Source organism: Melospiza georgiana, chromosome 13 (assembly GCF_028018845.1).
Source record: "Melospiza georgiana isolate bMelGeo1 chromosome 13, bMelGeo1.pri, whole genome shotgun sequence".
NCBI lineage: Eukaryota > Metazoa > Chordata > Aves > Passeriformes > Passerellidae > Melospiza > Melospiza georgiana.
The window spans coordinates 10,355,494-10,379,496 of NC_080442.1; the positions used below are offsets into that span (position 1 = coordinate 10,355,494).

At 48.7% G+C, this 24,003-nt stretch overlaps 1 protein-coding gene across 2 annotated transcripts in view; it reads right to left on the reverse strand.

Annotated features, from left to right (window-relative positions):
- Positions 1 to 16,723, reverse strand: part of SHC4 (SHC adaptor protein 4) — a 28,918-nt gene extending 12,195 nt beyond the window's left edge. For both annotated transcript variants that reach the window (XM_058033218.1, XM_058033217.1), the window contains exons 1-5: positions 15,462 to 16,723; positions 8,629 to 8,699; positions 3,072 to 3,135; positions 2,129 to 2,248; positions 1,037 to 1,090 (exon numbers count right to left, since the gene is read on the reverse strand). In XM_058033218.1, coding sequence (XP_057889201.1) covers positions 1,037 to 1,090; positions 2,129 to 2,248; positions 3,072 to 3,135; positions 8,629 to 8,699; positions 15,462 to 16,031 — 879 coding nt within the window. In that variant the 5' untranslated portion in view covers positions 16,032 to 16,723. The remainder of the gene's footprint in view (positions 1 to 1,036; positions 1,091 to 2,128; positions 2,249 to 3,071; positions 3,136 to 8,628; positions 8,700 to 15,461) is intronic.
- Between the last annotated feature and the right edge of the window lie 7,280 nt (positions 16,724 to 24,003).

Sequence of the window (24,003 nt, forward strand, 5' to 3'; positions counted from 1 at the left end):
CTTCAAAATAAAGCCAGAATAGGCTCAATTATCAGGCAGAATAGTGCTACTCCTTCACAGCCCAGAACAACACTGAACTTCAATTAGACCCTGAATGTGGGGCAGGTGGAAAGACAGGTCCTGTGGAAACTATCTCCCATTTTAAATGTAAATGGAATTTTGGAAAAATTACCTGAACAAGACAACAAAATTGCCCCTTATGTGAAGGGCCACTAGATTTATAGTTACCACTGATGAGCAAGACCTCTGTTTTGCATTATCCTCCCAGTGAGAAGTGTCAGCAGCTGCTCCACCAAGCCCATTTCCTGCAGCACATCTGTGCACACACATCTCTTGCTGGCCCTGCCATTAAGCACTGACCAAACCCAGCCCTGTGTAGCCTCTGAAACCTGAGGTTACTGTGCAAGACCCGTGCAGGATAATAATATAAAAAACACTATAAAAGGTAAAAAAGCCCTAAGGAATTACTTATCCAACCCAGATAGATGCATTTCTTGCTTACAATCATTACGGTAGAGTCTGGAATAGAATAAAAACCCTCTGACTTGAAAACATGCATGGCAGTGACACTAGGAAGAACAACCCTGTCTGCAGTAAGAAGGTGGTTATGCCACATCTGTCTTATAGGAGCTGTTTGCTTGAGTTAAAATTAATCTAAAAATTTAGGTTGTGGTGCCAGTGCTGACAGCTTTTATGACAGGTATTGGATCACAGGGACCACTGAACTGATCAATTCCTATGTTCACATTCTTATTTTTAGATCCCCAAGTCAGAGGGCTTTTGAATGGACTGACACTCACTGATGGGCGACAGGAAAGTTAACTGTGTATCTATTAAATAGGCACTGAGTCACTATTCCACATTTCCTTTTCAATGTCAGCCCCCAGTTTTCTTGTATTACTGCTCATGATCCAGAAATGCAGTGTACTCTGTTAGTGCTTGTGGAAGGAAAGGATGAAGCAAAGTATTTGCAGGTAACAATTATGACACGAGTTCATTATACCTGCAGAAATATATTTTATAAATCAATACTTACTGGGTCACCTCCAGAAGCAAATGAGATGGACTGCATGTGATGGTTGGCAATAATCTGAAAGGCATAACAGGCTAATTAAACATGCTCTTGGGCCACACATTAGAAGACATCAGAACATATGTCTCTATAGAACAAGCAAGTAAATTCATAACAAGCCTATTTATTAATTTATGCATGTATCATTTAGGAAGGAAAGAGATAAAAAAAGGAATATTTTTGAGATTACCCATTCATGTTTACCAATGTCTAGATCCCTGAGTAATCTTCCTTAAAGGGTCTTCAGAATGAATTCAACCACCAGCTTCTAATTGTACCCAAAAGGAAGGAAAACCTCATGTCCTAATGCCCTCCCAGGATGTGCAATGGACAGAGACCTCTGCACTACAGACAGCCCCTAAGAGCTCCTTGATGCTCAGCATGGCACCAGCTCAGTGCAGCATTCCTCAGAGCCAGTGAGCCAAAATGACCTCCCTGATGTTCCCCTGCTCCAGCTTGGAGCAAAACCTGCTGCTGGCCTGGGGTGAGATCACCCAGGGAGCAATACCAACAGCTGAGGGAGGAATTAGGTGGGCAGGACAAAGATCCTTATCATATCTGCCAAGAAGGAAGGAGCACAGCCCAGTTCCAAGCAAACCCAGGCTCTCAGGAACACACCTCAATAGAGCATAGAGACGTTCCACAGTATAATTGATTGTACACATGTATTATCCAGCTGTAATATAGCTTTGAATGATACCAAAGCCAAGCTCTGACTTAATACCTAGATCAATTATTTTTTCCTCCTATGACTTGTGAGAAACTACAGTCAGGACTTGTTTATTGGCACTTGACAGGCAAACACATCCAGAGAAACATTTTGCCAAGTAAATGCTCAAGGATCCCTCCCCATGGAACACACCATCATGAACAAAAATGACCTGTGTGCTTTCATTTTTAAATTCAGAGGCATCATGTACTTCAGCTTCACCAGGCCTGCCCAGGTCTGCTAAAGGGTGCTGCATTCCCTTTGCAGGACACTTCCTTCCCTCAGAAGCCACAAATTAGGACAAAACTGTAGCATGGAGAAAAGGACCCTGAGTACATGGATCCTACCTGCTGCGTGTCAGCATTAATCAAAGTGAGGCTGCTTGTTGAAATGGTCAGCTTTATATTCATGCCAGAAAACTGAAGGTTACTTTTGCCAAGTACAGAAGACAGAAACTTCACTGGAGGCTTTGAACAAAGAAAGAAAAGAAAGAGGCTGTCAGCCCAGTCTGTGAGGGGCAGAAACATATGAAAGTCAAGGAGGTTTTATGGTATCTTATTGAAACTTTCAATGGAGCAAGGATAATGGCTTGATCAAATGCAAATAGATCTTCTAACAAACATCAGCTCTGAATGCAATACTGGTAGGAATGGGTTTTATGTCAATAATGGGGAAAAAAAACCCCAGTGAGCTAAATGTTATAGCTGGCTCAGTAATTCAGAATGTGCAGTTTTCTTTCTGAACTCTTCTTTGTTTCTGGAGGATGAAGTGTTTCTGGGTAAAGCAAGAAATTCTCTCATGTATTCCTCTTTCAGAAGCAAGTTCATTCCTCTTGAGCTCCACAGTTACAGAAGGAAATCTGTAAGTTCTGCTGGACACAACCCAACAGCAACCACTGATGTTGCCCCTCACTGCATCCCAGTTACTTTATAAAATCCATTAAACACTGCCATTTTAGTTTAATGTGTTTAATTTTTTTATATATATATATATAAATAAGTAGCAGATAGCATCCCAGTGAATTAGCTCCCTCTTGCACTGCAAGGGCTGGTAGAAATAGGAACTCTGGGCAAAGCATTAATCCTGAGAAAAATAAAGTAGGCAGAGCCTCAGCCCCAAACCAAACTGGCTAAACATCCTGCTACCAGCACTTCCATGTTATCCAGGCTGAGTTCAGATGGATTAAAATGCACTAATTCCAGCATGGACTGAAGCCTGTTAGAGAATCATGTATCCAGCTTATCAAAAGCAGATATAGAAAAATAATTGCTGAGCTAAAACAGGATTTACCTTCCGCTTTTTTATAGCTCCATTTGTACCCGCCACAGCTTCGCACAGTCGGCTTATTGCTTCCCTGCAAATAAAAAACACAGCACAAACTGTTGGATCATTTCACATGCACCATCTGTAACAGAGCCAGCAACTCTGCAATTTATTGTTATCGGCCCACTTATAAACCCTTAAATCTTCTGGAAGGTCTTTCACAGTTGTTTTTCTTTCTTCTTTCCTCCCACTGTTAAAAAAACAAAAAAAACAAAAAACAAAAAAAAAAAAACAAAAAAAAAAAAAAAAAAAAACAAAAAAAAAAAAAAAAACCAACCAAAAGAGCTATTGAACAAAATACAGTGATTCAGCAGCCTGGTTTGGATTCTTTTTCTTCATCAAACCCATCCATTTCACCTTATGAAAATGCAAACATAACTAACCAGAAGACAAGCAACTTAATACCTTCAAAACCTTTTTTGGAAAATGGTTTATAGGCCCCTTGCATGGCAGGAGGGGCTCCTCCCTACTTAATCCTTCCTATTTAGCACAGCAGGTGCAAGCTGAGTGAGCCCAGCTGGGTTCTCTGATTGACTTTCTGGGGTTTGGGATTTCTTTTCCAATTAAAAAAAAAAAAATCCCAAAACAACACCTCCCCCCCAAAAAAACCCCAGAAACCCAGAATCAAAACCGAAAAACACAATAACCCCAACAACAGTGGGGATGTATAATCACTTTCTCCAGTTCCTTTTCAGAGCTATCCATATCTTTCCATCTCTGGTAGGAATTTCCCACCCAGCCCCAGCATCTCCAGCTGCCCTGGCCCTGTCCCACAGGGGCTGGGTCTTCTCAGGCTTAGGCTCCCATATTGGGCACTCCAAGCCTCAGCCTTTCTCTTGTGGCTAAATTCAGATTTACCTTCCCAGGATGGGATTTTGTTTGGTTCTAAAGGGGAAGGGAGTTTGTTTAATTGTTTGTTTGTATTATTGAATTATTATCCAAAGAGCTAATTAGGAAACGAGCTGGTTGGGAAAGCTTGTCTGTTTCCAGATCCCAGCGTGTGTGTGGGAGGAAAACACCACTGGCCTTCACCTCCTGAGAAATATTTAGTCCAGAAGGGCAGAAAATTATCAGGAAAGCACACAATGACAAGAAGCTCCAGCCAGGTATGTCCCATGAAGCAGAGATGCCCAGTGAGGAGGATTGTGGTCCCCCCAGGACCCTGCAGATGAGAGAGGAAGCAAAGCTAGCCCAGCATGGGTGAACCCAGAGTCAGTGCTGCCCCTGCTCAGGCCCCAGGGCTGCCACACCAGTGTGCTGGAGCACTGAGGATCAGTGATACACACTGAGGGAACACTCTGATTCAATATGGATGCTGTCACATGAAAGGAGATCTCACCCACAGCAACATATAATTAATATTTTCTGAGTGAAAACGTCAGGGAAGAAAAGGGGCCTCATTGTGGGCAACACAAGATCAGAAACCCAGCCTTTTAAACACTGACCCTTCTTAGCATTTAAAAGCAAAGTACTTCCCCCTGCACAACTGAAAATATGTTTTTAAGAAAATTTCTGATACCCTTATTGGTTAGCTCCTGCTGTTACCAAGAGGAAGGCCAAACATGACCAAATTAAAAAAAAAAAAAAGAGGAAAGCATCCTGCAGGATGATCCTGCAGATTCCAATAATCAGCTTGGAAAATGAGAACTCATCTTCTCATTCAATATTAAAGGAAATTAAAATCAGAGCCAAGACATTAAGGCTACTTGGAGCCTTCAAGTCTAGCCTTACCTAGAAAGAAAACCAGATACAGAACAAATTGGAAAAACAGGGAAGTTGTCTCTTTTGGTGAAAAATGAGTTATTGCACGTCAGGCAGCCCATGTGGAATCAGGAGTTGCAGGCAGAGTTGCTAGTCAGAGCCTGTTCTTGTACCAGCCAGTCTGGTGGCTGCCCACTTCATCATGCTCTGAAGCAAGTGTCCAGTAAAAAGGAACCAAAAAGTAGCAAAGCATTTAATAGTTTCTATTACCTCTCTTTGGTAGGGGAAATAGTTGTACAGACATTTCTTGCTGCATGCCTCTGGGTGATTTTCTAAGTGATCTAAAAACTTTACAAATGTGATCTAAACAAAACTTTACAAATATTATTTGAAAGGTGTGAAAAGCAGGAGTTTGGTAACACCTGCTGCTACAACTGAACACTTCCTAGATGCAGTCATTAAGTTATTACCACAAACTAGAAACTGCTCCACACACTAGGAAGAAAAGAAACTCTGGATGCACTCACGATAAACCGAAATGAGTGACCCATTTTTGGCATTCATAAGCCTTTAAACCAGCTTTTTGGGGTTTTTTTCAGGCCCACTCAGATGTACAGTGCACAGGTTTCCTCTGTGTCTACAGCCTGCAGTGAAACCTATGGCAGACCCAGCTCCTGCAGCCCACAGAGCTGCCCGTGAGGAGATGCCTGTGGGCAGCAACACTGAGCCGCTTTGTTCATTGTTCCCCCAAAACCAGAATAAAGGACGAAGGATGGGCTGATGTAAGCAAGCAAGCATGCTGTTGAGGATTTGCTTTTAAGCATCTAAGGCCCTGCCTACACCATGTAACAGAAAGGGATTATGTGGCTCAACAAAGTGGAAATTAATCTTCCAAACAAAGTCAGCCTTCTTCCAGCAGCCCTCCCTGGCTGCACATTTCAGACACCCTTCACCCCTCACTGCCTGATCATTTTCGAGTATATAAGTTAATGCCCTAGTCCAAGATACAGAACCTCTTTTCCCAGAAATGCCCAAATTTGATGACTAATAATCAGCTTGATTTAACAGAAATGTGTAAGAGGAAAAGAGCTGAATGGCTGGACAAGAGAAGCACACATCAGGGTCCAGCAAAGGCAGGACCTGCCACAGCACAAGGGTGACAACCCAAACACACCTTGTATCCAGAGCAGCAAGCACAGGCTAACCATTGCAAAAAAAAAAAAAAAACCAAACCAAAAGATACAAAGATCCTCAAGCAGAAGAACCTGTCGCATTTATTATTATTTTTTGGTGTTACTTTGTAACCTACATGGAGTTTGAGATCACAGACTTCTGCAAAATGGAGGAATGTCCCTAAGAACAAGTGGGGTCATGGGCAGGCAAGAGCAGAGAGCTGGAAAACTCGCAGTGGAATCTCCTGTGCCAACCTCCCCACCCCACAGCCATGGAGGGTGGAAGCACCTCAGTGCCCACCCTTCTCCTGCTGTGCTGGGGTCATTTGGCCACACAGCACCTCTGCATCCCATGGTCATTCACAGCACCAGAGAGGACACTGTCTGCCTTCCCTGACCATGTGCCTGCCAAGCAACTGAAAATGCAAATCCAGCAAGAAGCAGACAGTAAATTCTCCATGTTCTCCTTTGGATTCCTCACTGCACTTTGGCAAACGTGAGTTTGTTCATCTTTCCAAATGTAAATAATATCTTCAATTTTAGATACCATGAGGTAATGAAGCATGCACATACACATAAATGAAGGCAGGCTGCAGACATAACTAGAGACCCTTTCTACATCACTTTAAAACAGAAGATGCCTCTTTGTTTAGTGAAATGCCATCCAAGTAAAAATATTTTTTACCCCAATTCAATTAACAGGCATGGTTAAAATGGGGTAATTTCCAGCAGCTCCTTGGTTGGTGCATTGTGCATGTGTCTATAAACTTCCTCCCCCGAGAGAACAATAGGGGAATAATCAATGTTATCTTTGCTCCAGTCAGCTTGTCATCGATCGGACTTTAAAGTCTGCATGTGTGAGCTCAGCACTTCAGCATTCGGTTTGCAAACAGTTGAAGTTTTGAATTTCTCATGCACAAAAGAGCCCGTTAAGGTCAGCAGTGGCATTTTTTTTAGGTGATGGAAATATTTCCATTGTTAAGTTTTGACACAGTTCTGCTTAACAAAACCTTACTATCTAGCCCAAATTTAAGTTGGCAAGCTCTTGTCACGCAGTAATTCATATTCATTATTTCCCTGACAAACCAGCCAAAGCTCTGCTCTGTTAGCACAGCAGCACACACACCTCTTGCAAACAGGAGATAACCTCGCCCTCTGGCTGAGCTGTGAAGAACACAGTGCCCTGGGCTGGGTGTATTACATGGCTCTTCTTGGTCTGTAAAGGACCTGCCTGAGGGAGGTATATTGGTATCTCAGGCACCTCTTCATACACACATGCAGGAACTGGCTGAGTGTGTGCTTGTACCACTTGTACATGTCAACAACTGCTGGTTTTGAATATAAAACAAACAGGACAACTTTCAAGTGAAGTCTATAGGCATTGAAGGACTCATGTTTTTCAGTTTCTTTCAGCTGTTAAGTCTGGGAGCCAACAGGTATAAATGTAACACTAATCCCTTCATGTTGCTTTCCTTTCTCCATGAATTTTTGGATACAAACTTGAGGAAGCAAAACAGCATCTGAAAATCTCCCTCCAGCAGGAAGGAAGAGCTGGGCAGGTACAGGAAGCCTCAACCACACTCCTGGCATCCTCAGTATGAACTATGCCAGAAAAGCAGATGAGAGGAGCATGCCTAAGGCAAGGTGAAGATCACCTGCAGCCACCCACCCCCCAAAAAGCTGAGTGGCTGCTGGGGCTGCCTGGTGGACCATGAGCACATCACAGCACCACACAGCACTCAGAGCTGGATAGAAGGTGATTGTTTTGAGAACTCAAACACTCCTGCACTGCCAGACTTACAAGAATAAATGTAAAAATAAAAATGTGCTTTTCTATTTCTGACAGGACATTTCAGCCACCCCACAGGCATAGGGGTACTAACAATCTACCCCCAGAAACTGGCAGTAACCTGCAACAGAAGTTGCACAGTTCTCAAAAGACCACAAAATATTTCACGTTTTAACCACATCCCCAGTTGAATCTAAGAATGAAATATTAATCCTTCTCTGATTTGCAGCCTGAAAACTTAGGCTTGCAGTACAGATGGAAACAGCTGTATTTCAACATGTTTTCCTTGTGACTCCATTTTCAGTTGAGGCTGGTCTTGGTGCAGATGGGGTCAAGCGATGTCAAACATCTGATAAAAATTCCTTAGATGACGTTGCTGGATTGAGGGACAGATGGCACTTTCTGCACCAGGGGGGAAGCAGCAGATGCAGACTGCTGACAGAGAGACCCATGAGGGTCCTGGCCCTGCACCCCGGCCATGGCAGCGAGGCCCAGCAGCACCAGTGCGTGTGCCCCTGCCTTGGAGAGCCGTGCAGGCAGCGCTGAGCCACGTGCAGGGCCCAGCTGCTGCTGGTGCCCAGCTGGCTGGGGACGTCTGCTCTGTGCTGCCACTGCAGGGGGAGGCTCTGAGCAAGAGCTGGGAGAGAAATTACGTCTGTGCCTGAAACAATTCATTTTCCAATGCAAATAGCCTATTGTAATGATCAAATAATTCAAATCATCACTTAGGAAAAGACAAAACAAAACATGCAAACTCCTATTCAGAATTGTCTCAGAGCTTGGCACACACCCTCAGCTTTACACAAAAATTAGCACTCAGGCTTTTCATTCTTGGGCTGAATCTCAGTTTTACACCACCTACCTGGTGACTTGTGTTCGTGTGCCAAAGTCCAGGGATCTCATCGACTGCAGCACCTCAATACAGCCCATGTACTATGGAAAACAGAGAAAAGGGAGGACTGTTAATATCTGGTACACAAGTAAGAAGAGGATCTCAGGAGGAAGTAAATGTGATTATTGTCCACTAAGTTTATGCAGAACCACAGTCTAAATGGAAAATCAAATCAGCCATCCTAAAGCTGCTTCCTAAATAGATCTTGCTTTACTAAAAGTGTAGAGAAGAGCAATAAAGATACCAACGGCTTAAACACCATAGCACTAAAAAAAAAAAAAAAAAAAAAAAAAAAAAAAAAAAAAAAGCAAAGCACTATGGGAACACAAAATCCAATTATTCCTTTTTTTTCCATTTCTGCTTACTCTCACTTATTAGCCTGTGACACTGAACTGGGAGGAATACATGAGGAAATACTGGAGAGAACAGAGTCCTCAGGAGCAGAGAGGCTCTGGAAGCCCCTCGAGACCAATGCACTCAGAGCCCCCATGCAGAAGAGCTGAGTGTCCCTTCAGAGAGAAGGAGGCATTACAGGCCACGAGGAAAACCACTGGCTCCACACTGCTACATCTGATGACAAACAACCTCTGCACAAGATGAAGGATGTGAAGTTGCAATTCCAGCTCATAGCAACAGCTCTTAAGAGCCTACACTAACAACTGACCTGCTTTAAATGAAAGGCTGACTGCCACACTTCTGTTGTATGGGACAGAGCTGGGGCTTTTTCTATTCTCAATTGGGATTTGTATAAGACTAATTCCCAGAAATATCAATGATGTGATGGCATATCCCCAACCATATCTTACTAATCCTTCAGCATTTCTATGGATGTCAATCTCTCTGTTGTTGAAGCAGTCTGATCTCTTCATTGCAACAGGCTGGCACAGGTCTGGGTCTCTCATTTTTCTTCTTGGGACCATCCTGCAGTGCTCACACAGAGCCCAAGGGCTGCAGTCACAGCATGCCTGTGCAGATCTCTCCTGCAGGAAGCCAAAGCCTCTGGGACACAGAGACAACTTGGAAAACCCAGGCAGGGTCATGCATGCTCTGTGCTTTGTCTGAAGGGATGGAGGAGGCATTCTGTGTCAGAAAAAGGTACCATATTTAGTTCCTCTGCCTCACTTTGCCTGTAAATCAATTTTTCTGCTGGGCCATCCAGAGAGGGGTGGGTTTAGGTATCTGTTTCAGCTTTGGAGACTTTCAGAAATGGGTGTGTGAAAAAGAGAATGTTATATGTGCCGTCAGGGATTCCACAACAATTGTATTATCCCTATTTTGCTTTCTTTCCAATAGCAATGTAACCCTTGGGAGAACTCCAGAATTAGGTCAGAGACCTGGAAGGACATCAATAAGAATCTGAAAGGTTGGCAGAACTGCTTCCCTAATGAACATTTAATGACTTTGAGAGCTATCTGCCTTGTTAAAGATATTCCTGCTTAACAGGAACAAAGCAAATGTGGAAAATATGTCTAGAGCCTCAGCTTGTAGCACAGCAACGACCTCTGATCCTACAGTATAAGGTCAAGCATCCTGTAAGCTGGTTGGCTGCTCCTCTATCCTTGAAAAAAAAATAATTTAGAGAAGTAGGTGAGTCATATGCTGACAAGTGAGTCCCCATTGCATCCTGAACAGATGCGTGGGAAGCTACTCTAAGCAAAGATGAAAAATCAATATTAGGTTTTTGCATAAGTGACCCTGAGTGAAGCTGAACTTATCAATGATTCACAAAAGACCTTTTTTTTTTTCCCCTTTAAAAGCCTGAGTAGGGAAGTGCATTAACATGGCACCTCACTGCATCTCTCATTTATTTCAGCTGTCATTGGTTATCTGAACTGGCACAGTTGGAAATGGCTGAACACTCACATCACAGGCACAGAGAACCAGCAGAGCCTTGGGCAGGGGGACAATGTGGGGCTGGGGCAGAGCAAGTCAGGGTCACAGAGCCTGGGAGAAGCCCATGGAGCACACAAAAGGACAACAGAATAGCAGAAGCCTATTCAAGAAAACAAAAGACACTCTCCAAGGAGGAAAAAAAATTAACAATAAACAAAAATATTAACCCCTCCATAGCAAAATATGAGTAGCAGCACAATCAATGCATGAAAAGAAGGGGAAGGCAGCAGAGAAGGACAATGTTTGTCTCAGAGACTTCTGCACCCACACTCCAGCTCAGGTGGTGCCCCCACTCTCCGTCCTGTACACCCCAAACAGCACCTCCCAGGAAAACTAAAATGGGATTCTCTGGTGATGCAGGGCCAAGGCCAGCTCCATCCTTCCTGCTGCAGGGAAGGTTAAGCTAAAGCTTGAGCAACGACAGGTGCCTGGGAGAGGAAGCCACAGCAGCCCACAGCTCTTGCTCCAGTGCAAGCTGTTCACCAGGTGCTGTTGTGAAAACCAGGTCCAAAGGGGGTGTACAGGGAGGGATGTTCATCTTCTGAAGCCCACAGAGAGGCAAGGCCCCCTTCACTGAGCTGCTGGGCAAGCTGGGGGAAGCTGGACACAGGCCCAAGGGTGCACTAACCTGCCTGGGGCAACAAGCACAGACGTGACTGCAGAATTCAGCTACCTACAGAAAAACAGGACACCAACAGTGAAACAAGCCAAGTGCTGAAGATCTGACATGGCTAATGAAAGAGGATGCTGAACCCACTGTTCTGTCAGCAGCAGGATGGAGAGCTCTTGCCAAGACAAGCAGCAGCTCTTAGGAAGGAAAGGAAAGACTCACTGGCCCCTGCTGGAAAGGGAAGGGCTCCACTAATGGCAACGTGTGCAGAGATATCCCATCTGCCTGCAATGGGCTGTGAGAGCACTGGCACCAGGACTGCTTTGTCCCTTGGTGTTTGAGTACAGAGGGTGTTCTGGGGCTGGCTTGCATTTCCCCACACCACCAGGAGAGAACAGCAGTTACTGAAGATGCACACACCTTTCCACATCTATTGACATAAGATGACAGAAAGTGCCTGCAAACAGGATGAGGGACTGCGTGGGAGGAGATGAGAAGGCACCAGGCAGGGCCCATGTGAATAAGCAGCACATGGCAGGACAATGCAGAGTGCCAGGCTCAGGAACCTGTTGTGAGATTTCTCTGCTTTCACCCTAGCAGGAAGGTAGTGTTGCCCTCCCTCCACAGACAACAGAAGCCAGCCAGGGATGTGGGGACAGAGCAAAGCATGATTACTGGAGTTTTGGTAGGGAAGCTTTTTCAGCCCTTTCTTAGATGCTCCCTGTGGTAGCCTTGGGGTTAGAAAGCCACTGGGTCCACTGGAAAGCAGAGACCACCAGAGCTCCCCTGGCAGTGGCTCTGCTCCTGCTAGCACACAGACTGCACTGTGCCAGCCAGCTCAGTGCTCATCCTGCCTCTCACAGCAGGGTTTACTGTGCTGGGGTAAGTGCTCTGTAACTCTGTATGCAGCCACTAGTCAGGCAGCTAATGGAGAACTTTGGCCCAGGTTTGCACCCTGCAGGACATTCAACTGGCTCGTTCCTCAGCCTGAACCTCGCTGGTTTCCTCCAGCAAACACCAACCCCATCCAGATCCAAAAGCAAAGGCAGCAGAACCTCTGCCATCCCCAGCACGGGAAGCAGAGGCCAAGGCAGCCCCCAGCACACCACTGCAGACGTGGGTGGTACCCTCAGGGCACCTGTGAGACAGCACAAAATCCAGGCAGAACCAGCTGGAAAACAGACGAGATACCTTCAAGGATCAAAGGAGCCCATTAAAGATCATTAAACACAAACCCACAAACCTAGCCTAACTCTCCTCATGTGCTTGCCCTGCTCTCATCTTCCCCCCTGCAGCAGCAGCAGTGCAGACAGACAGACAGACAGGCCCTTGGTCTGTCCCACTCCTCATGCCCATGCAGCACAGCCTGAGGGCAGCAAGCCGGCGCTTTTTGTGAAGAAGAATAGCTTTTGATAAATGAATTTTTTTTTCTGGGAAAGTCTGACTCTCTCATTCACAGTTTTTCAAGTTAAAAAAAAAAAAACTAAGGAAAATCATAAATACAGATATATATAAATATTTTAGTTTGTTTTCTGAAAAACCACTTTCTGCAGCACTGCACTCAGCCAGGTCTCTAACAGAATTGTTCCCAACCCACCCTGTGCCGGTTCTCCGGCTGTGCTGAGGGGAATGGCCTGGAAGCCCGCGGGCTCCTGAGGGGGTCAATCCCCGAGAGGCGCGGGTGCCCCGCGGGCGGTGCCGGTGCCGGTGCCGGGCGCGTTCCGTGGGACGAGGCTGCCCAAAGCCCAAAGCCCAAACCCCGAGCCCGGCACAGCAGCACCGCCCGGCACCCCGCTCATGATTCACAGCTGCGGCTGGAGCCATGAATCACCGGAGCCCGGCTCCTTCCTGCGGGAGCCCCGGCTCTGCAGACGCCCGGAGTTATTTATTTACCACGGGCGATGCAGAGCAGCTCTCCGGGGGCAGTGTCGGAGGTGGCTGCAGCTCAAACACCACAATATTTCCCCGCCCTGAACGTGGAAGAAGCACTGGTGGCAAGCTAGGACAGGAAAGGGCTGCGCTGGACCCTTCCCCACCCAGGCAAGGAGCAGCTGCTCCAGGCTGACCTGCGGCATCCCCCGTGGCCAGCAGCAGGGCTGAGCAGGGCACTGGTGCCCACACGTGCTTCAGGGTGCAGTTCATGCAATTCTGAACTAGCGTGCTGGAAATGGTCAGGCTCCTTTTAATCTAGAGACACGTGGCTGATTTTAGACATACATGCTGGCATGTATCTATATGCATTCACCATCAAACCACTAGCAGAGGATCAACCTGTACATTGCTAAAAGCCCTTTGAAACAAAGGATGCTGCAGACAACCTTTACCACATTATTATAAAGTATAATGGTTTTATTATGAAATATCTGGCAATAGTATTTCCTTTTCATATTTTAGTTAAATAATTTTTAAAAACCAATCATCTTTCAAAGACTCATGCTTTGATTTAAGCTCAAGTACAGAGCTTTACTCCATGTTAGGTCCAGTAAACATCATCCTTGCTATTCTCAGAGAAACCACTGATGCAGGACAGTGCTGAGAGACAGATCTTATCCTCCTTCCCAGCAGCAGCCACATCCCTGGCACTCCCCAACAAGCAAGAGAAAGGATGGCAAGTGCCTCTTGGAATATTCCTCGGGCTCATCACAGCCATAACAAACACCAGCAGGAAAGATAAGTGCCATGGCCACTATGGGTGCCCTTCAGAGACAACCTCAGCCCCAGATGGGCAGCATTGTGGGAGGTTTTTAACAGGTAGAATGTGAACAAGGACATGGTAAATATCCCCCTGGGAAAGCCTGCAGCAATCTGTGTACAAAGTATATTTTGAAACACAGCAGCATGAGAATCAGAGCTGTCCAGGCTTCTCTTGGACTATTAGTATTTGGGCTCTTTGTTATCTGCACGAGCATTTGGGGGGACCAGGTGCTATTATGGGTCTCAGCTTCCCCAGCAGGCCCGGGTGACACGTGGCTGTGACACAGGTGCCCTGCCACCACCAGTCACACCCTGCACAGCTGCTTCCCCAGGGGATGCAATGAGCCCAGCATGGCCCCTCGTTAAAACAACACCAAGGAAAATTCTGCCTCACTGCAGTCTGCAGGGGACAGCTTCTGCCCTACAACATTTCTCTAATTCACCACATTACTGCCTGTCAAAAATAACTGTAGATCCTCTCCATGTACTTGCTGAATCCTCCTCTTACTCTGATTAAGCTGTTAAGGCCAAAGATCTCTGGCAGCAGCAGTCCCAATAACGTGGACCTGCCCTGCTTCCTAAAAGGGTCTCTGTGGAGATCCCAGCAATCCCAGCTGGGATTGTACCCCAACAGGGCACAAGAAGCTGCATGGGGAGAGTGAGTGCCTCCAAACACACAGGAGGGCCAGGGCTAGAGGGTAAGGATTGGAAGCAGCTCCAAATGCCCAGCCCTTGGTCTCTTGGCCCCGCTTTGCCTTCAGGTGAAACCATCCCTCTGCACCAGAGTCCTGCCATGCTGCAGCCCTGGCCACTTACCAGCCCATCTGAGCCCATCACCAGCTACTGAAGAAGTCTGGTGGTCTCTGGGGAAATGAGTGCTTTGCTCATCCTCTCACCTTGCACATCCTCTGATGCTGAAACGCCCAAACCCCCATGTTACTTATTTACCAATCTGCTGTTACTATTGAAAGGGCTAGTTGAAAAACCCACCAAGATTCTGGCCAGGACATGTCAGCGATATTCCTGCACTCTCCTTGGCTCTCCCTGCAGGCCCACAGCCATGGGAGCCACATAACCAGGAAGATGAAGGGAAAAAAACATCTCCCTGTTGCATTGTGAGGCTCCTGCCAGTGAACCCCCTTCTGAGATACTGCCCACAAAAGGAAGACCAGCAGAAAACCATACTGGAAATACAACCTGGGCAGTGCCTGCCCCACAGCCTCCCTGACAAATGTCAGCAGCGTGGGCCAGAACGCACCTAATGCCTGGAGCTGCTTTCTGTGAGGGATGGGAGGCCCTTTCATGGGCCTCCTTTTCCCTCCAACATGCAAAGTAACCCGTTTCAGTTGTGTTTCAGCAGCACTTCTCAGAGAGTCTACAGACAGTCCTTTGGAATTGGATGTTGTGTTACCTCTGGAAGTAGCTGGGGTGTTTTTAGCTCCCCCAGCTCAATGCCACAGCCCTACGGACACCAAAAGACAGGAACTACATGGGAGAACGCAGTGGTTTGGGGCATGGACTCTAGAGGCAGGAAAATGCAGGTGACCCAGCAGCCAGCTGAGCTGCTTGCTTTGTCAGAGGATGGGAGCCCAGGGGATGTACTCACCCGCACGCTGTAGGTGGTTCCTGGCTCCTGGCTGTACGTGCTGTCATTGCTCTGGGCCAGGCCCCTGTCCTGCCTGCCCACAGCAGCCTCCTCAGCACAGTCACCCGCTGCCTTTGGGGCCAGGACCAGCTTGTCCAGGTCGGGCTGGGGGTAGGAGGCCGACAGGCAGCTGATCTCAGGCGAGGTGGGGCTGCTGGGGATGGTAACGCACTCGGTGAGTTTAATGCGTGGCACCTCTTTGGTTCCCAGGCAGAAGCTTTTCAGGCCCGGCAGATTGGAGGGATTGGCAAGTTTGATGTTGGCCATCCGGGGGATCAGCGTGCACAGCGTGGTGCAGGTGTCCTGCGGCCCCAGGGACACATCTTCTGCCAGTAAATTGGGTGTTGAAGAGTGGGAAGAGGAGGAAGAACCTTTGATATTTAAAGACGTATTTTGTGTACCTTCATCTAGGGAGGTAATGGAATCATTCCTGAATCGGCTGTACTTAGCCCTGTGCAGCATTCCTGGATGTCTGAATAACCCTACATACAGGACGTGTCCACCGAGGCTCTGCTGGCTGCGTTCTCTCATAGCCTTGGCAGGTCTGTAACTGGATATTCTTGCATAAATTAGCTCTTGTAGATAAATTATATGGAAATCAAGCAAGTCAAACAATTTTCAAAACAGAAACCTATGGGATATTTTTGCTGACTCCCTCTTGAATGGTTTATTTTCCTCAAAGAACAAGGTTTAAAACTGCATGGGCATCTGGCATTTTGTAAGCAGAAATAAAAGCAGCATACAGGAAAGCACATCGGTGGTACAGCAGCTTAAGGTGAAGAGCCACTATCCAAACCTGCCTTCATTGCTGCCTCAAACCAGGCAATAAATCCCACCTAGCTCTGAAGATTCACAGCTGTAGCATCAATAATTGCAGAGTCCTGGCTGCAGCGAAAGCTCAAGCATATTCCACACAAAGCAGATCAAGACAGCTACAAGCCCAAAGGTGTTTTCAGACCGGCATGAACCCCGTAAGGTGCCCGGCTCTCTGCACTTCCACCGCCGCTGCCCCAGAGGCGAAGAGCATCCCTGCGCTGCAGCTCCTGCCCCGCCGTCAGGCGCAAACCCAGGATTCTTTCCAAAAACACTGAGCAGCGTCGGTCTGGCTAATTCCTGCTGGAAAGTCCTTCAGCCCCACAATAATCCCGAAACAGCGGAACACCCGCGGCCCCGGGGCCGTTTCCCGCAGCGCCGCGGGGCAGCAGCTCCGCAGCGCCCGGGCCGCCCCCGCCGCCGCCGCCGGTTTTATGAATGAAGTTTTTGTGAATGGGCTCGGCGCGTGCGGGCGGGCAGCGCCGTGAATGGCGCTCGGCGCGCGGCCGCGGCCCGGCGGCCCCCGGGGGGCGCTTCGCAGCCAATCACCGCCCGCCGCCGGCTCACGCGCCCTCAGCGCGCGAGGAACGCGGGGGGCGGGGGGAGAGGGGGCGCGAGGGACCCTCGGGGTGGTGCCCAAAACCCCAAAAATGCCCTAAAAACGCCAAAATCCCCCAAAATCCCCGTTCTGCGGCCATCCCTCCTCCGCGGCTGCACGGGCAGAGCCAAGGGCCGGGGCCCAGCCGGAGCCGGGGCTGCGATGCCTCCCTGGCTGCCCGGCCAAGGAAAGGACGGGCTTGTCCTGCGCTCCCTGCCCTCGGCTCCGGCCCGGGGCATCCCCTGAGGCATCGCGGGCACCGCCGGCAGCCAAGGAGCGAGACAGGTTTGCTTCACTCTCTGAAAATATCAGGGCCCTCGTTAGCTCGGCCCCGTGCGGGGCTCCGACCCCCGGGCGGGGAAATCCAGCACGGCGGGGCTCGGAAACCCGGCCGGAGCGCCTCGCTCCCTGCTCAGCTGAGGCGATTTCTCTCCCCACATTTGCCGTGTTGAGTTCACCCTCCCCGTGCTCGCGGTGCTGCGGCCTCGTTCAGGGCTTGTGCATCGGCCCCAGGAGAGGCCGCGCTGCCATCGCCCTGCCCGTGACAGCTCTCTGTCACAGGGAAACCTCATCGCAGCCGCTCCGTGGTTTTACCCCGTGTGTGAAAGCTGCTGTTAGTCCTAGAGATGCAATAGTTGCCACAGTAAAGTAGAGGGGAAAAAACCAGTCCAAACTCTTTTGGTGAAATGTGGCTCAAAGGGGAAGTGGCTGCTGTGAATGAGCCCATTTTGGTGAGGATGGCTGCTCACAAAATCAAACCCAAAGACAAAACCTGGACCAGCCACAAGTTACAAAGAATTACTAATTTCTCATGAAGCTTTAATGATGGCTTTGAGCACAAAGGAACAGAAAATTCAGAAGTGACTAGCAGCACTACTGATTGTACATAAAGCACAGAATCTCTCCTGGCATGAGCATTTTTCCTTCATTTCAGTGCCATGCTGAACATGACATCAACACGGCTGGAAGGAAAACTGGGATGGAGAGGCCATGGGCCCCACACTGGTGATGAGGAGGAGAGTGCAAACTGTGCTTCCCATGGAGGGGACAATGAGAATCAGCATTCAGGGAGACACTGATGCCCCAGGCTTCCATAATGGGGAACCTTCCAGATTTGCCTTCTTTCTACTGCCAAGAAACACATGCAAAGAGACAAGCCAAATTTCCTCTTTGTGCAAGATCAGCCCTACCATCCTTCCTACCTTGTCTCTGAGCACACAGCAAGGGTCTCCTTGCCTTACAGCAGCCCCTTGGCACAGATGACAGCACCAGGAGAGTATGACTCGGTGACCTGGACACTCCCCTGTGCCTCAGGTCCTCATCTCCTGAGCCTGCCCGCTGATTCTTCCTCAGGAGGTGATCTGAGCCTTCTTTGCCTGTGTGAGTACAAAATGGGCAGTGGGGTCCCTGCTGGGCCTGCAGGAGCTGCAATCCCCTCCATGTCCCACTGCACTAACAGGAGCTGGCAGGTGAAAAGGGTTAATGGGGCAGGATTTAAACCTGTGAGGTGAAAGGGGACATTTTCAAGAAAAAGAAACAGTAATGCAGCAGCCTGTCCTTCACCCATCCCCCATGAGCTGTGTCTGGAGCCCTGCATGGCACCAAAGCCTTGCTGCCCTCTCAGGGTGCCAGGGGGGCTCAGGGTGGCTTCTCCAGAGACAGGAGGGAGGCTGGCACTTTAATCAGCATTTCTCTGCTCACAGGCACCAGCAAGTGTGATCACAGTGTGGGAGGTGAAGAATGGCTGGTGTTTTACTGCAGGTTCCAGAGAAAAATGCAATTGTGACAAGCTCTGCTTTCAGCAGTGATCAGGAAATACAAGCTCAGAGCAGAACCCCCTTGGACAAGGCTGCAAAGAGCAGCATTGTCCAAGCAATACCAGCCATTGTGGGGGGGGAGAGCAGGGAAAAGAAAAATGCCATGCCTTTATAAATTAAAAAGCTTTTTTTCTCAAGGCTAAAACAAGATTTCTGTTTAAGATACTGGGAAATCAGCCTCTAACCAGCACAGAGAACAAAGCTCCTTTAAGCACTGGTGAAAGTGAGCCTACAGCCTTGTCTAAAAGGAGCCTGTGTTTCTTGCTCACAGCTCGAGTTCCCTGTTGCTCACTGTGTTCAGGGCTCCTCACCCTCCCAGCTCTGCCCACCCCTGCTGCTGCCCCAGCAGGACACAGGGAAAAACCATTTTTCCCCTCCCATGGCTGCTGGCCAAGGGCTGTGCCACACCTGGGAATGGCCCAATGGTGCACAGCTGAAACCTCTGCCTCAATCTCTGTCACCCATCACACCCCAGCCCTCCATCACCCCCTGTTACAGCCCCAAGCAGCCTCTCAGCCTCAAAGGTGCTGCAGGAGAGCCTGCTGTGAGCAGCCCCAGCCAGGCACTGCCAGAGGGGACAGGAGGTGTCAGCACAGGGCTGGGGCAGCGAACCAGCTCCAGCCACTGCTGACACCCTCACAGAGCTGCAGAGCAGGGGGCAAGGCAGCAGCAGCCACATCCCCAGCATCAGCACAGGCAGCAGCTCTGGCTGGAGCAGCAGTGTCAGCCTGGAGCCTCGGGCACCCTCGGCAGTGGCTCCGTTTCAGATCTGGGGCTGTGGGGTCAGGGCTCATCCTAATGGCACCACCCCACCTCCTCTTTCTGTGCGGGGGCACTCAGCACTCGCTGGGGACGGGAGAGTTCATGGTGAGCTGGGGAACAGCGGAGAGGAGGGCGGGAGAGCAGGAGAGCAGCAGCCAGCCCAGCCCACCCCGGCCCAGCCCGGCCCATCCCATCCCATCCCACCCCAGCCCATCCCATCCCACCCCATCCCAGCCCGGCCCATCCCACCCCATCCCATCCCATCCCAGCCCATCCCATCCCATCCCATCCCATCCCACCCCAGCCCATCCCATCCCATCCCACCCCACCCCATCCCGGCCCGGCCCATCCCATCCCACCCCATCCCATCCCATCCCATCCCATCCCATCCCATCCCATCCCATCCCACCCCAGCCCATCCCATCCCACCCCATCCCAGCCCGGCCCATCCCATCCCAGCCCATCCCATCCCACCCCATCCCATCCCATCCCACCCCATCCCATCCCAGCCCATCCCATCCCATCCCATCCCGGCCCATCCCGGCCGTCTCCCCGCGGGACCGTGGGGGCGGCACACGCGGCGGGAGCGCTGTCACGCACCTGCAGGGCGCGCCCCAGCAGCAGCTGCCCCTCGCAGCAGCCCAGAGGAAGCCTTTACACGCTGCTGGCAACCCGTGCATCAGAGCCTGGCCTTTCTGTTAGAGCATGGACTGACCAGGGGACTTTTTCCACTTTATAAATAGCAACAGCAGAGTCAACTCATACTGAGGTGCACCGAGCTGATCTGCCTTACTTCCTCATTTACATGCCTGGCTGGTCCTGGCAGAAATCAGCAAATTGTTACAGAATGGCAGGAAAATCCCGTGGCAGGTAGCAACATGGTGGCAGCCACCTCTGGGAAACCTGAAGCAGTTTATTTTCACTAGAGAAAGTCACACACACACACACTGTTTTATTTCAATTGGGAGAAATTTCTTTTCCCCCATGTTGAATCATTCTCACTGTTGTATCTCCCACCCATTGTTCTGAATGAGATAAAACCAAGTGTGTCTGACAACTGCAGCCCCTCCTACTTTCCAGGAGAGTCTGAGAGGGTTTGCTTGGGCTGAAAACACAGGGATCAGAGCTACTGGGTTTGGGGAGGACAAAGGCCCTAGATACAAAAATCAGAGATTAGACTATCAGTGCTTCTGTCCTATTCTAGCTAATCCCAGAAATCTAGGGTGAAAAAGTCAAGTAGCAATTTCCCTTCTTGGGCACCAGGCTGTGTTTAGCTCAGCCCAGTTTCAGCAGCCACAGCAACATTGCTCTCTCCAAAACTGCAGCTCTGAGACAGCAGTGGGACAGGGCAGCTCCACCTGGGCAAAGCTCACATCCAGCAGGATGCACGGAAGGATCCAGCCTGCTGTGCAACAGGGCTGAGCTGGATGTGCTCCATGCCCTCTGGTTTTATATCCTCTTTGCCTGGCAGGACCACCACCTCCTCCCCTCCTCCTTCAAACACTGCTAGGCTTTGTTGTCTTTTCCCAGAGCTCAGGGGAACAGAAACAAGACGGAGAGTCCTGTGCAAAAGCCCAAGATCCAGTCTAAAGGCTGCTCAAGAGCCAGCACAGAGCCAGGCCTTGGAGCTCTGAGGGAAAGCAGCCATCAAACATAAACAGAGAGAGCTGAGCACGGGGGGAGAGCACAGCGTGGGGCACCTGTGCTAAACTGTCCCATCTCCAAGACAGAAGAGCTCGTGAGAGATGCTGCACATCAGAAAACACCACACTGCCCTAACCACTGCTTCCTGAAGGGATTGCAGACTGAGAGCCCAAAGGTACAGTCAGCAGCACTCGCTGGGCTCCCTCAGCACTGCTTGCAAGGAGGCTGAGTGCCCATGAGCAAAACCCAGCATCACCTGGCATCTGGGGTACCAAGTCCTCAAAGAGCACACTAAGAGTCTAATGACTGGGTTCAGCTCTGGACACAGCACACAGCAGGAGGAATAGAAAAGAGAAATTTCAGCCCAAAGTAGCCTAAAGCTTCCTCTCAACAGAATAACCCACACATGAAACAAATTTCAGCAACAGCATCACTAAACTAATGTCAGCTCTAAAGGAAGTTGGGAGCAGTCATGCTTTCGTGGCATCACAGGGCTTGGTATCCTTGTGGTGGCAGACAGGGAACCATCCTCTCCTGCAATTATCTTTAAATCTGTATTTTTGTAGGGCAATCCACTAGCCCATATTAGAAAATAATCAATCCCACAACAGAGTTGAACTTCTCCCAGTGTCTCCTGGTGTGCAGAGGAAACCCAAGGAAACACTGAAGGAAGTACCCTTGTTCAGCATCTGCCACTTCTGTACTTGGTCATTGCCTTTAACTTGGAAAAAATCAGAAAGTAAACCTTGACATGGGGGCATTTCCAATCACTTCTTTTTGTTACTTTGCTCTCTTCCTCTACAGTCAACATTCCTCCATAACAAAAACTTTCCAAGAGCTGCTTCTTGCTTTATATATATATATATATATTTTTTATTTTGCCAAACATCCTCACTTCTCTGGTGCTTACCTATCACTCAAGACAATCAATGATAGAAGAGACACTTACCATCACACCTGCAGGCAGGAAGTCCCCAAGACCTTGAAACAACACTCTTGGGCAGATTGCATCTGAAAATGTGACCTTCACTTGCAGGAAAAGCATTATAAGGAGTTTAATGCTCTAAACATACATTTGGGGTTCTTTTCCCTGAGATACCACTTAACAGGAAGACTTTTGCTACAATTTTTTCAAAAACTGTACAAAACCCCCAAAGGTTTTGAGTGACAACATTTATTATTGCTTTATAACTGCAAGAAACGAGTAACCTAGTACAGCAGTACAAAGCCCTATAGAAGGCTGAAGTTGTTTTACATTGGTGTGGACACACATTAACTTTCCCTGTAAACACAGACTGAATTGCTGTGTGTGTGAGCAGTGCTGCTGCAGCCTCCAGAGGAAGCCAAAGCCAAACACAGCTCCACACAGAGAACTGTGGGACATGCAGTCCATCCCATGGCCCCTCTCCCATTTCCCTTTGCAGAGGAACAAGTCTGTTATCAGCCTTACATGATGATTAAATTCCTCATTACTCACTGAGGAGTAATCACCCACCACAGGAGAGAGCTGGGTGTTCTCATGGTGCCCAGACAGAGCCCCCACGCCTCTGCCTCGTGTGGGAGCTCCCCAGGCTCCCTGGAAGAAACTCCACCAGCTTGGAGCACGCTGGGGCTGCAGCTGGGCCCAGCAAGTGCATTCCAGCTCAGCTTCCCCTGCACCTGCTAACTCAAAAGAGCCCCTGAGGTAAAGAGCCTGCAGCTGGCAGCAGCTCCTGTGGGATGGGTTGGTTTTGCCCAGTAGCACTTAAAAAAAAAAAAAATCCCACAACAATAAACAAAAAAATTAACAAAGCCCTGTGTAAATCTAAAAGCAAGTCCAAGGAGCTGTCCTTTTTGCTTAGTGCAGTTTGATTGACTGGAGTCTTTCCATACTTTGTGGACACAGATTGAGAAAATTCCAGCCCCATCCCTATAAGGTGGTATTGGAGAGCCCACGCTGCTGTGGGAGCACAGGCACGGCAGTGCTGCCTGAAGGAATTTAGCAGGAGCAATTATTTTCTTGTGGTGCCTTTTTGGTATGTGCAGAAGTGCAAAGCACCACTTAAAAACTCACCAGAGGCAAGGAAATTTGCTCAACGTTAGTATTTCTTAAATGGAAAGGAAATGAAGAGGGAGTAAAAAAATTCAGTTTGTAGAGGCATAAGGGTAACTAATTTTTGGTCATTTCCATAGCACAGGTCACACTGTGCCACCCACATTTTCTTGTACTTTCCAAACTCCTATCAGGTAGAGAAGACAGAGGCTGAACCCAGACAAGAGGAGTAATTGCTGGAGTAATTCTGACTGCAAGTCACAGAACCTCCAAAGTGAGGTTTGTAACAGAAGCACTTCCACCAGAAGACAACTGCAATAACAGAACTGAAACATGAAGTTCAGGTACATAAAGAGAAACTCCAGAATTACAGGACAAAGCTTGATGCTTTTTGAACTGCTATAGGTATTTTCACATGTGGGAGCTGCAACCCAGGTAATGACACTGTCACAGGTGAGCAGTTAAAGAGGGGACAACAAAGAGGGAACTTCCTGTTATTTTCCAAATGTGACTTCATCCATCTCTCCAACAATAAGGGGAGGTCAAGTGAAGTTCTCATCCAGTAGAGTATGAGAGAAATCCCAGCTTTTGGAAGTACCTGTGCTTATCCTTGCTCATTTCCTCTTAAGTAAAACATTGTTTCCAACTCAATATTCTGGACCTGCTTCAGTCCCAGGGTCTCAGAAGAAGGGTGGGTTTTTCTATCTAATATTTTTCTGTCAGTGACTCGGTGGGTGACACCAGAGGGCTGGGATCCATGTGAAGAGCCCTCTGCTCACGCTGCTTTTTGCCTCAGCCACTCCCCTGCAGGGGCTGTCACACCCCGAGTGCCACCAC